This window comes from Drosophila busckii, chromosome 2L (assembly GCF_011750605.1).
Source record: "Drosophila busckii strain San Diego stock center, stock number 13000-0081.31 chromosome 2L, ASM1175060v1, whole genome shotgun sequence".
Taxonomy (NCBI): Eukaryota; Metazoa; Arthropoda; class Insecta; order Diptera; family Drosophilidae; genus Drosophila; species Drosophila busckii.
The window spans coordinates 14,384,345-14,397,403 of record NC_046604.1 but is presented as its reverse complement, the minus strand read 5'-3'; the positions used below and the strand labels follow the sequence as shown (position 1 = coordinate 14,397,403).

The 13,059-nt window shown below is 44.7% G+C and overlaps 5 protein-coding genes across 5 annotated transcripts in view; 4 read left to right on the top strand and 1 right to left on the bottom strand.

Moving 5' to 3' along the window:
* Positions 1–55: 55 nt before the first annotated feature.
* LOC108594316 (menin) lies at positions 56–3,846 on the top strand. Its single transcript, XM_017979464.2, has 3 exons — positions 56–1,239; positions 1,302–2,548; positions 2,605–3,846. Exons 1-3 carry the CDS (start codon positions 1,008–1,010, stop codon positions 3,235–3,237), a joined length of 2,112 nt encoding a protein of 703 aa, XP_017834953.1. The 5' UTR covers positions 56–1,007; the 3' UTR covers positions 3,238–3,846.
* Positions 3,847–4,932: 1,086 nt separating this feature from the next.
* Positions 4,933–5,383, top strand: LOC108600385 (probable 26S proteasome complex subunit sem1). The gene is made up of 2 exons (XM_017987935.2): positions 4,933–5,130; positions 5,201–5,383. Exons 1-2 carry the CDS (start codon positions 5,019–5,021, stop codon positions 5,326–5,328), a joined length of 240 nt encoding a protein of 79 aa, XP_017843424.1. The 5' UTR covers positions 4,933–5,018; the 3' UTR covers positions 5,329–5,383.
* LOC108600379 (involucrin) lies at positions 5,346–6,676 on the bottom strand. The gene is made up of 2 exons (XM_017987923.2): positions 6,326–6,676; positions 5,346–6,270 (listed from the first exon to the last, which is right to left on the bottom strand). The coding sequence occupies exons 1-2, from the start codon at positions 6,603–6,605 to the stop codon at positions 5,381–5,383; spliced, it is 1,170 nt and encodes a 389-aa protein (XP_017843412.1). The 5' UTR covers positions 6,606–6,676; the 3' UTR covers positions 5,346–5,380.
* Positions 6,677–7,036: 360 nt separating this feature from the next.
* Positions 7,037–10,946, top strand: LOC108606108 (dynein-1-beta heavy chain, flagellar inner arm I1 complex). Its single transcript, XM_017995959.1, has 5 exons — positions 7,037–7,100; positions 7,158–7,871; positions 7,930–9,761; positions 9,815–10,496; positions 10,564–10,946. Exons 1-5 carry the CDS (start codon positions 7,037–7,039, stop codon positions 10,944–10,946), a joined length of 3,675 nt encoding a protein of 1,224 aa, XP_017851448.1.
* A 426-nt stretch (positions 10,947–11,372) lies between these two features.
* Positions 11,373–13,059, top strand: part of LOC108603578 (UDP-glucuronosyltransferase 1-1) — a 55,358-nt gene continuing 53,671 nt past the window's right edge. Inside the window, exons 1-2 of the mRNA XM_017992546.1 lie at positions 11,373–12,016; positions 12,080–12,927. Of these exons, the coding sequence (XP_017848035.1) occupies positions 11,373–12,016; positions 12,080–12,927 (1,492 nt within the window). The remainder of the gene's footprint in view (positions 12,017–12,079; positions 12,928–13,059) is intronic.

Here is a 13,059-nt window from a genome sequence, read left to right as displayed (position 1 = left end):
CAATCATAATATTTTTTTTGCGTTCCCGCTCGCACGCAAACCAGCGGCAATAATACAAACAACGTACAAAAACATTCTGCACAACAAAACAAATTGAATTCTTAAAGAAAACAGTTAAATAATTGATATACTAAAGGAATAATCGAGTGCAACAAGGGTGCGTTAGACATACGTAAATTGAAATTTAACAAGTGCGACGTAAATTCCGTGGCTTACGCACTAGCACGTGTAAGTAAGCGGGGGAGGTGAGGTGGTGATTTGGAATGTATTGGATTCTATTCGGAATCTACGCAATAATTTAACGCATCAAACGATACGCAACGTAAAAAGCGCGCAAAATTAATTGCCAGTGTTTCATAAGTTAATGTAACGCGAAGTGCATTTACATACATACATACAACTGTATATGTGCATATGCATGCGAATGTGTGTGTGTGTAACTTCGTGTATGTGAGAGAGCACCTGCTGCAAATTTGCTGCTGACGTGTGCAGAAGCACGCACGAAGCAAACGACAGGATAACAACAACAATAATTAAACGAATGCAGCAGCAACAACAAGTATAAATGCAAATTGCACGACAAAAGTTAACGAAGCGCCAGCTGATACACACACAAATTTATCAAGCAACAAGAAGAAATTACAAGAAAAATCCTGCTCAGGAATAAAATTGCACACACAGGCACTTGAAGAAGCGCGACAAAGCGCAATAAGCCAAAAAGAAACAAAAAAGGGCGCACAAAACAAGGTGGAAAGTAAAAAAGTTGTTTGTCAACTTGTTGGCGTCCATTGCACACACACACACACACACACTCACACAAATACACACAGCACACATCCTCTTTGCCTTTTCCACCTCTCCCTCTCCCAACTGTTTGCTCAAATGTTGCAGCAACAGAGTGTCTGGCTGTACCGCTGCAGCAAGCCTAAAGTGTACAACTCCTCGCGCACGTCCTCGGGCTAAACTGCTGCTAAACGTCGTTACCAAGTCCAAATCAACAGCGCGACATGTCCACGGTAACGCGCAGCGCGAGCGCCAGTCCCTGCATGGCGCTCAATGGCATTATAGACGCTACACTGTTTCCACTCAAGTCCACCAAGGATGTTGTTAATCTCTTTCGACGCGCTCTCACAAGCGCCATCGAGCCCGATCTCACGATGCTCTCCATTGTTGTGGGCTACATTGAACTCTCGCTTACGACAGGTGAAGCAGCGGCGCAGGCGGCACAAGCAGCTCTAGGTAAGCAACCAAGTGCACAGTGCTCAGTTGTATGCATCACTGATGTTTTCCCATTCCTGCAGCCAGCAACGGCGACGTCATCATGGGCAACAGCGTGCCCTTTCCCGTGGTTACCCATGAGCTCATTGCCGGGCTGTATAAAAAGTTTCAAACCATTTTGTCAGTGGTCGACAAACCCAAACCGCATCGACAGGCAACGCGTGAGATTATTAAAAAGGTGTCGGATGTCATTTGGAACTCGCTGATAAGAAGCAGCTACAAGGATCGCGCGCATTTGCAGAATCTCTATAGTTATCTATCGGGGAACAAGCTGGATTGCTTTGGCGTTGCATTGGCCACTACCGCAGGCTGTCAGCTGCTTGGCTATAAGGATGTGCGCCTGGCTATATCCGAGGATCATGCCTGGGTTGTGTTTGGGCAGAAGCATGTGGAAAGCATTGAGGTTACATGGCACGGCAAGGGCAGCGAGGATAAACGAGGTCAGGACATAGGCGCTGGCATTGAATCAGGCTCATGGTTATACCTTGGCGGCTTGGCTGTGGTTTGTGAGCGCGGCATGGAGGTGGCGGCCATTTGTGTGGCCTTGAATATATCCTTGAGCGCCAATAGCGATTGTGTGGAGGTGGCAGAGCTGCAGCAACAGCTGCTCTGGCTGCTCTATGAGCTGGGACATCTGAAGCGTTATCCCATGGCGTTGGGCTTGCTTGGCGAACTGGAGGAAATTAATCGCACGCATCGAAGCATTAGCTGCGAGCAGCTCTTTCGCGAGGCCATTGAATCCGCGCGCAGCTTTTATCACAACCATCATGTCTATCCGCACATTTTCCAGGGCAACTACTACAATCGTCTGGTCAAGTACCGCGAGGCTTTTGCCGCCTGGGCCAATGCAGCGGATGTAATACGTCTGTACACCTATCAGTGCCGCGATGATGAGGAAATCTACAAGGAGCTGCTGGACATTGCCAACGAGCTTATACCGTATATCATGAAGACCGAGAGTTCGGGACATTCGGCACGCAGCATTCTACGCGATGCAGAAGTATTTGCCAATCTCTTAAGATTTTATGATGGCATCTGCCAGTGGGAGGAAGATAGTCTAACTCCTATACTGCATATAGGCTGGGCCAAGCCGCTTGTGAACAATATTACCAAATTCGACTATGATATACGCTCCCAGGTGGTCATCAAGCTGCCTGAGGACATAGAGGCTGAACAGGCAGCCGCTTTGGAGGCTAAGAAGGAATCCTCGCAAGAGGGTAACAACAACAACAACAACGTCAACAATAATACGCTGTCTAAAAAGGATGAAGTAAGTATCAAACTTGTTTACTAGTGTTTATAGACTAAACTTGTGCGTCTTTATAGAAAACCAAATCGGAGCTGCCCACAACTTTGGCGGATCTGACAGCTGCCTGTGGTGAAAAGATTCTTAATCCGGATTTTCTGCTTCAAGGCGGCGGTCAGCCCTTTGCTGAGCAAAAGCAGCAGGCGTTAGGCGCAGCTGACAGCAACAATCACAAAAAGGAGGCTATAACATCAACATCAACAACAACAACAAGCAATGGCAGTGGTAGCAACGCTGCATCGCAAAGCGAGGCTAGCAGTGAACAGGAGCAGAGAGAAGCTAAATTGGAGCAGAGCAAGCAACAGCAAGCAGTGGATGACTATGATCCATTTGAGATAATGCTCAAGCGTCCAGTCATCACATTGTACAGCCAGAAGATGAAGGGATTAAAGGATCTGTTGCTGGCCGAGAAGCTCAATACGCATGCCATCTCGCTGCAGGTGACGGCGCAGTCAGTGGCATCGCGCAAGGTGCGTGGCGTAGCGGACAGTCGACAGGCGGCCAATGTAACGGCTACCATAACAGCCATAGCATCGGGGGAGAGCAGCACTGCTGCTGCTGCTGGAGGCGGAGGAGCAGCAGCGGGTGGTGGAGGAGCCACGGGATCTGGAGATTCAATTGCAGCAACGCGTCCGAAACGCAGACGCGAGTAAAGTATAACGAGTGCTCGTTGCAAACAACTCGTCACTCGCTTCAATGCGTTTATTAACGTTTAATCCTTGATAATTATCTATGCATACATATATTTATATATCTTAAATATTTTTGATGTTCGATGTGTATTTATGTAGTTTGTAAGCGCAACACACACACACACACAAAACCCGTTAGAGAACGCCTAGCGTTTTAAAAAACAAAAAAGGTGACACACAAACTATAGCGAGTAAAAGCTTACGAGTAAATTAGACTCTTACTCGCTAGCGCGTCTAAACGTATTGTATACTTGTATTCTATCCTGTTAATTAGCTTTTAATCAATCATTTTTTTCATATTTATTACTGCAAACTGTTTTCTTACCACACGAATAACTCTATATAGTATGTATATGTATTTATGTCTTTTGCTTAAGCTCAAGCGTAACTAGATTGGTGCTCTTCCTTAAATTGAAAATATGTATGTATGTATGTATGGTATGTGCTATGTGTTAATGTATTTACTTTTATGCATTTTATGAGAGGCTAAGCTGTTTTAATTTTTATTTTATTTATGAACAATTCTTCTATGCAAGCAGTTACTACTATATACAAACAATATACAAACATATATATATATATATATCAGATCAAAAAATAGAACAGAAATAACATATTCAACACTTCCTCTCTATATGTGATAACAACTGTTTTTTCTAGAAAGCTTTCATATATATATATTATTTAATACTACAATATTATAAACAATTAATGTACACAAACTATAAAACACACACACACACATTTGGGCCGTGAAACTTAAATAGGGCGGGACGCGGCATGCACATTAATCCCTAATCAAACAAGAAATGAAAAGTTTATTTTTTTTTTTGGTTTATAAAACATTAACTATTTAAAAAATACAGCACTTTTTAGTATTATATAATAATACAAATATCACAACAAAAAAAAAGAAAAACACATTGTAATCGGTTTATGTTTATATATAAATATATAACTGACGTTGGGGACATTTTCAAAATGGAGCTTGAATAACAAATTGTTAAATGATGATAATAAGCGTATGCATTTTTTTCTTTTGATTTGTGCGTTGTGCGTCTGTGATGAATAATATGTATAGAGAGAGCCGGTTAAAATATGCAAACAAAAAACACAAAACAAATCGAACAATAAGTTCAAAATGCTAAGAAATTTAATCAAACGTATGGTGTTTTATTCCTTAATAACAAGTAGCATACTTAATACAAATGAAATCTATATATTATTATAACTGTACTGTAGATATATTTTGGCATACGAAATTTTTACAATGATAAACTTTTGGCATACAAAATCCAACGAAAAAACAAACGTGAAAACAATATATTAATAATCTATGCGAAGCAAAAACTTGCAAAAATCAAATATAATATAATGCATACTATTTACTATAAATGTTAATGTTAAACTACATTTCAAATGCTCAATAACCCCGTTAGCTTCAGAGCCAAATAGACACAAATCACAAATGTTATAATAAAAATAAATAAATGCCTAATTCAAAACGCAGTTTAAACCGCGCGCTTACATTTTAAGTATCGATAATGTTCACACTGCTTTCACAATATTATAATCGGAATACTCGCTTGAATTTCTTTTGTAACGCATGACAGCTGCTAGTTTGCTATCGAGATGACGACTATCGATGGTTTTCCACCCCTAATAGTGACTAGGCTTCATTTTGGGAAAGGGGTTTAGCTTTAGTAATAAAAATTGTTAAACAATTACAAATAAGCAACAAAATGTCTGCAGCTGACAAAGAAAAGGATAAGGACAAGGAGGAAACCAAGGAAAAGAGTGAAGACTTGGGTCTGTTAGAGGAGGACGATGAGTTTGAAGAATTTCCCGCTGAAGGTAAAATTTGTGTTTTGTGCATTGTCTTGTCTCTTGTAATGTGAAATGATAAATTTGTTGTGGGCTATAGATTTTCGCGTTGCCGATGATGTGGAAGAGCCAAATGTTTGGGAAGACAACTGGGATGATGATAATGTCGAGGACGACTTTAGTCAACAGTTAAAAGCGCATTTGGAAAGCAAGAAAATGGAAACATAACCACACAAAACGTTGTATTTTAAGAAATAAATATACATTACAATATTTTAATTTATATATTAAGTCCACAGTCGGCTATAATCTCCAGGATCTCCTCGCGAAAAGCCTCTTCTTGTACAATATCATGTTCTAATTGTTTATTCCGATGCTCCAGTCGCTCTATATCGGCGACCTGTTTCTTCAGCTCTCCCTCAGGTTTGGCAAAGTGTTGCTGAGTTTCCTGAGTTTCTCGTTCATATTTAAGCTTGCACTGCTGCAATTCTTCCTTGCACAGAGTCAACTGCTTTTCAATTTGCTCATTAGCTGCAAGCATAGCTTTTTGTTGTTCCCCTGCGGGCACAGAAAGCTTCTCCATTTGCTCCTGCTGCTTCACATGCTGTTTATAATCCTCTATCAGCTGGACTGGCATCAACTGCAGGAGCTTATCTGTCTCCTCACGCAGCTGCAGATGCTGTTCGATTTCCAAGCGGCGTTGCTTAAATATCTGCTGCTGATGTGCTATTTCCTGCTTGGCGATTTCCATCTGGGCTAACAGCTCTGTTGTTTGCTTCTTGATTACTTCTACTTGTCCATCTGGCACTACCAAATTATCCAGCTGACTTAGTTGCTTTTGCAGCTCCGACATCTGCTTCTCTTGCGACAAATCTTCAGCCTGCTTTTGCTGCAATACTTTTGCTTGCTCATTGGCCTCGCTTTGTGCCTTTGGTAGCTCCTCGCTCAACTTGATTACAGTCGCCTCACACTCAGCTTGGGCCAGCTTAAGATCCGTCGCCTGTAGCTGACGCTGCTCTAGTTCTTGGCGTTTGGCTGTCAAAGCGTTTACGTATGCTTGCCGCTCCATGTGACGCTTCTCAATCGGCTGTAGTATCTCGCGTTTGTTCATCTTGTAAAACAAGCCAAAGTTGAACAGCACATCTAAAGTGTTCCTGGTCTTCTTTACACCTGCAATTTAATTTGTTTGTTATTTTATTTAGCGTTTGTTTGACTGTCTACATACTAGGTTTGATGATGTCGATGTAGGTGTATGTCTTCTTTGGGAAGTGTATTTGCAGCGTGTTCTGCACTTGCCGGCATAGCTTCATAAGGAACAGACGCTTCTCGCGACTCGATTCGTTCTCATTGTCAATGTTGTATGGCGGCTCAACGCGAAATCCAAAGACACGCAAGTAGTGCACTAGGATGCGTGTAACAATGGCCTCCGTGGGCTGCGATAAATCCGCCACGCTTAGATTACACTCGGGAATAAGTAACTTGGCTGAATGAATAACTTCCTCCATGGCAATAAATTTGTTGCTTGCTTTTGTTTTAAAAATAATTCGGCTTCGATAACTAAGGCTATCACTGCTGGTATCGATACTACTCATTTACAAAGTGGGATAGCAATACAACAGCATTGCCAACTTATTTAAAGAAAAAATGTGCTTTTAGTGTTGAGTTGGCAACAGGTTAAGTTGGTGAAAAGTGGTTGCTGTCTTATTTAATTTACGTTATGCATATGTTGAACGGTCAATTCAAATGCAGTGCATCTATAAATTAAAACAAGAAATGTGTGTAAATAAGAAAATTGTATTAAATAACAATAGTAGAATGAACAACAAGTGTAAATCATGCGAAAGCGCTTACACAAGGCTTACAAAATGGCCGTCATGGCAACCAAGCGCTATTTACAGTTATTTGAAAAAAATTTGCCAAACGCGGAGCACCCAATATGACAACCTCTAGCGCTGTGGAAGATGAGCTGCTTACAGACTCTGATTTATCAGATGATGAAGGTAAGCAGTTGCTAAAGACTATTTTTAGTTTCATAACAATAATATATTTATGTTAAGCGCGTGTTGTGGAGCTGAAGCCGGAGGAGTTGCGGCCAGCGACACCGCGCCCTTCATACACTGATGAGGAGTTGAATCAACTGATGGAGTATGTGCAGCGAATGACGATATTGCAGACTTTGGATCAACGCGATTGGAATGAACAAGCCTTGGACACAATACGTCGTTGGCTAGAAGTGGACATAAGCGAACCGTTGCTAAGCATTTACTATGAAGGAAATACGCTTAGCGCTACTTTAGGCTTGCCGCCAGTGCCAGTGCAGGACCTAAGTTACTTTCTGCGCGCGACACACAATGAAATATTCACTGTGGACGGATTTCATGATGAGGTACACTTTGGCACACTGCACAGCGACGTGGACAGCTGTCTGCTGCACTTGCTCGAACGTTTATACGCGCCCAGCTTTCAAAGCTTTAAAGCCTGGAATGCAACAGTGCGCGAACGCTTCTGCGTGAGCTTAAACAAATTCCTAACGCTGCTGACCTGCATGAATAGCAAACTGGCAGGCATGGCAGTGCTTCATGTACCGTATGTTCATCACGAGCTGGACGCGCCGGATAGCTTGGTCTGTGATCGAGCGCTCGTTAGCAAACTGGAACGCGTTGCTGTCTATTGGGCAACCCAGTTGCGCACTTTATTAGGCGATAGCAATTTAGTTGCGCCCAATGAGCTGGCAACCATTCAGGATGAGTACGAGTTTTGGGAATATCGCTGTGAGTTGAGCGGCGTTCATGAAAATTATGTAATTAATCAATTAAAACCTTTTTACAGTTGAGGTATTGCAGGGACTTAACTCGCAGTTGGCGCAGCTGGATGTGCAACGCTTGCTACAAGTCTTGCGCCAATGGAACTCGGTGCATATGCCACAGCTAGATGCGCTGGTTAAAGCGGCACAACTGGAGCAGGCTTTGGCATGGGATAATCTCAAGTATTTGCAATTGTTGTTAGAGCCTTGCGCGCGCATTGAGCAGGTCGCAAGTCCAGCGGACGTGTCGGCACTAATGCCAAAGATATTGCATGTGCTGCGTTTCATTTGGCAGCACTCATCGTATTATAAGATTGGCGAGCGCATCACAGGACTCTTTAGCAAGCTCAGCAATCAGCTTATAAAGTATTGTACGCAAAAGCTGCAGCTGGAGAGCATATTGAAAGATTGTCGTCCACGCTTTGGTCTAGAGATGTGTCAACTCTCGCTGGATTGTTGTCTGGCGTATAAGGAACATGTGCTGCGGATGCAGTGTGGCTGGCCACTAAATCAAGGCATTGTCTTCAATCATGTTGTAGCGTTTATGGAGCGTTTGCGTAGTCTACTGGACATTTGCGAGTCCATGATAGTCTACGGGCGTTTAGATGAGCAACAGGCCATTGCAGCTCCAAGCTTTGGCGGCACACAAGGCGCGCAGCTGGAGCAGCTGGCTGCTAGCGTGGAGCAGCAGTATATGGCAAACTTGGATCAACTTAGAGCTGGTGCACAGCAGCTGCTCAATGTGCATAGTGGCGCTTGGTATGCACAGCTGGCCAGCTATCGTGGCCATATGCAGCGCTTGGAGCAAACACAGGAGCAGCTGCTGCTGCAAGTGTTTCGTGCTGTGTGCAATGTGGAGGAGCAGCTGGAGGCGTTGAATGTGCTTTACTACTACAGCTATAGCGCCAGACTGCGCAAGACGTATCTGCGTCAGGTGAGCAAGCTTTGGACGCTCTTTGGTCAGGATATGGATGTTACAGCTAGACAACTGCTGCAGCAGCGCCCACAGCACGAGTCTTGGCTGTCACGCGCCTTGAGCTGTCGCAACAGCTTGGAGCGTTTGTCTTGGCTGCGTCAGCGCCTGCACAGCTGTCACATCTCCTGGCTGCCGCCTGTGCCCGAAGCTAGCGTGCAGCTGGCCAAATTTGAGCTGTTGCATGCGGAGTTTGAGCGTGAGCTGCGTTTGGCTTATATGCAATGGCAAGGGGTCTATAATACGCGCAAAATGGGTCAAGCCAATCAACAGCTGGAGCAGTATCTGCTGCTGCGCGTCAAGGGCTTGCTGCAGTGTCAACTGGATTTGGGACTGCTCTCCAGCTGCTCGCAAGCGCAACACTTTGAGCATCTTGGCTTTGGCATTCCGCTGCCACTACGCAAAATCTATGAGCGTCATGAGCTGCTGCTGCTTATCTACAATAGTTTGCTCCAGCTTTGTCTCAGCTACAACAGCATACTCTGCCATTTGTCGCCAAGAGAGCGAAAACTCTTCAAGCCGCTCATCACACAATGCGATCGTCAGCTGGCGCCCGCTCTCTTCAGGCACACATTTGCCGCTGTGCTCGAGTGCCAGGACAACTACCAGCTATGGCTTCAAGATGCTCTGCTGGAAATTGAGCAGTTGCGTTTGAGCGTTCAGCTGTACAAGCGCGCCAATCGCCAAATTGCGCTGCATTGTGAACAGATTTGTGACACGCGTCTGTTGGATTTCAATTTCAGTGGTGCTGTCGACATTGCAGTCTTTGAGCAACAGCTCTCCAACTGGCTAAGCCGTGCCAGCAAATCATTGCGTCAGCACTACAACAACATTGTGGAACTAATGCTTGCCGTTTCATGGGAGTTTGATGAATTTAAGGATGAGGTAAGTGGTCAATGCCAAAATCTGCTATAGCACTAATTAAATTCCTCTTTCAGCTCTGCAGCGAGTGGCCGCAATATGTGAACGTGTTTGATGATATGCTGGGCAGCGCTTTCTTGTGCTGCATGCGCACTTCCTTGATGCTGCTGCTGGCGGCGCTGCGGCTGGATGAGCATATGGCGCCGGCGCCTGTGCTGGTTACGGAATCGGATGTGCGCGAGGGACAAATAGTGTTGACACCCGATATGGAAAGCATAGCAGACGTGCTGCTTGGCATTATTGATCGCATGTACAGTCTGGTGGATCAGCTACCGCGTTTGGGTTACAAGCTGAAGCTGCCAAAGGAACAGCAGCGCTCAGGCTTTGCCAAAGTGTTTCGTGAGGATGCAGAGTGTCTGCAGCTGGTGCGCGGCATTGAGCTGGAGCTGGACACGCAGCGTAGCGATATAGAGCAGTATGTGCAGCATTGGCAACAGCATCAGGCGCTGTGGCAGCTCTCTGAGGAGACTTTCACGCAGCGACTGATGACCAGTGCCAAGACTGCGCGCATCTTCGAGGCCAGCATTGAGCAATACAGCGCGCTGGCGGATGAAATCTGTTTTGTGAATGCCATCGCACATGTTCACTTTGTTTTGATTAATCAGAATGCTATAAAGAGCACGCTGCTGGATTGGATTGAAAAATGGCAGGCGTTGAATATCAAATTGTTGCTGCAACATGCCACATACCTCATGCAATGTAAGTGTGGCAAGTGCTTTATCAATCAACACGTGTGTGTGTGTTTATCTTTTGCATTTATTTTTAGCAATCTATCGTTATATGCAGCGAAATGAGCGTAAGGTGTTGCAAGTGCCGCGCACCCTTCGCGAATCTCTGCTGGCCAAGCAGCTATACGAGCGTCTGCTGCTGGATTTGCCACTCATGCAGCAGCGCTGTGTGCCCATGATGGAACTATTTGTACTGCTGCATAAATACCATGTGGGCATGTCGGATGAGACGCAGCAACAGGTCATAGAGCTGGAGTCCAGCTGGCTGCACTATTTGCAAACGCTGGCCGAGGCTGAGGAGCTGCTGGACACTGAGGAAACGGAGGATCATAAGCAGTTGCTATTGCAACATGCTGAAAAGTTTAAGCAATTGTTGAAACAATTCCATGAGGACTTTTACTCGAAGCTGCCCAAGAAATAAAAAGAAAGCGATAAGGAGTATTTGTTTAAGAAATGCACACACATACACATAAACACATACACACACACCGTGTCCATGCACACACATGTACGTACTTAAATTCATTTTATTTATTTCAGAAGTTCTTGATTATATTTTGAGTTGTGCTAGCAAAAATATGTTTTAAAATAATTACTTGGGAATATTTTTATATAATTGATATATAATTTATATACTAAAGCGTCGCTGCTTCGTCGCTTCGTCCAACTCAAAATAAATCATGAAACTCTAATTTGTAGCTGCAATTCTGAACTTTTTGCTAACGAAATGTAAATAAATATTTAAGCTTGCCCAATCTACACTTTGTACGTGGCGGCGTCGTTATCAGCTTGATTGATTGCCAGTTAATGGACAACTGAGCCAGTGTAACGATTTTTTAACGCAGTTATGAATTGGATGTGGTCAACTCAAGCAGCGTTATGGGCTCTGTGCTGTTGCTTGCTGCCAGTCTCGCAATCAGCTCATATACTGGGCGTATTTGTGAATGTGCATCGTTCGCAGCTTTTGGTGCACTTGGCAGTGGCACGTGTGCTGCTGCAGCGTGGACACCAATTGACGTTGGTTACGAGTCGAGAACTTCCAGCGGAATGGCAGCGTGAGAATATAACACATATATTGGTGCCTTGGGAGCTGCAGTTACAGTCGCAGCAGCAGTTTGGTGCTAACTTTATTTTGCGCATGCAGTCGACGTTGGACGCCTTGGAGCAGTCTGGGCAGCTGCTGCTGCAGCCAGGCTGGTTGGAGTTTATGCAAGCGCAGCCTGCGCAGCGTTATGAGCTGTTGTTGCTTGGCTATCATTTCAATGATCATCTGCTGGGAGTTGCTGCTCATTTTAAATGCCCTGTTGCCATTATAAGCACACAGCAGCCCACAGGCTTTGTGCACAGTCTAATGGGCAATCCCGAGGAGCGCTGGTATGTGCCACAGCCCTACGATAGTCGTCAGCGGCGTGGCCTGGAAGCCTGGCTGTTTGGTCTGTGGGAGAAATCAATGGAACTGCTGGCCCGACGTGTTATGCAGCGCATCTACAGGTAAGTGCTCAACAGATATTTAGCTAAAAATGTATAACTAATGTTTGTTTTTTATTCACACAGCGCACACTTTGGCAGCTCACGCTATCCAAGCTTTGAGCATATACGTCAACGCGTTGCCTTGGCCCTGAACAATCATCATAGCCTAAGCGAGGGACCCATAGCGCCGTTGCTGCCCAGCATGTTGGATATAGGCGGCATACTGCTGGAACAGCTGCCAGCCTTGGAGTTGTCAGCGCATCCAAAGCGTCCATTTATACTCTTTAGTCTGGGCACGCGCTATAGCTGGCGCAGTGCCAGCGGCGCAGCGCTGCAGCAGATCTTTGTGCATGTCTTTGCGCAGTTTCCAAACTACGATATCTACTGGACCTATGATGGCAACAATGGCAGCGCTATAAGCGCAGCTTATACACACATTAAGCTAGCCAAGTGGTGGCCACAAGCGCAGCTGCTGTCGCTGCCACACGCGCGTCTGTTCATCACGCATGGCGGCAAGGGCAGTCTTACTGAAGCGCTTTACTTTGGCCACACGCCTGTGCTGGGTTTGCCCTTCAATGGAGAGCAGCGCGCAAATTTGGGCAAAGCACAAGCCAAGGGCTGGGCTTTGATGTTCGACAAACGCCAACTGACTACGGATCAACTGCTATGTGGCATGCAACGTGTGCTCAGCGAGCGCAGCTTCAAACAACATATACAAACTGCTGCTAGGATCTACAAGGATCGTCCATTAAATGCCAGTCAGCTAACTGTCTATTGGCTGGAATATATACTACGTTATAAAGGCGCATTGCAACTCTCGGGAACCGCTCGGGAGCTGCCACTTTACGAGTTTTATCTGCTCGATGTGCGTCTTTTTATCTATTCCATGCTCATCATACTCATCTTTATGCTTTTTTGGCTGGACAAACGCAGTGAGTAAACTTTATACACAATAATTCGCTGACTAGCTTTATACTTTAATTATCCAATATTTAAAGTTAATTTTTAATTAATTTTTATAGTTGTATTTGCTTAGGCTTAAGCTTAAATTTAAAATTGAATGT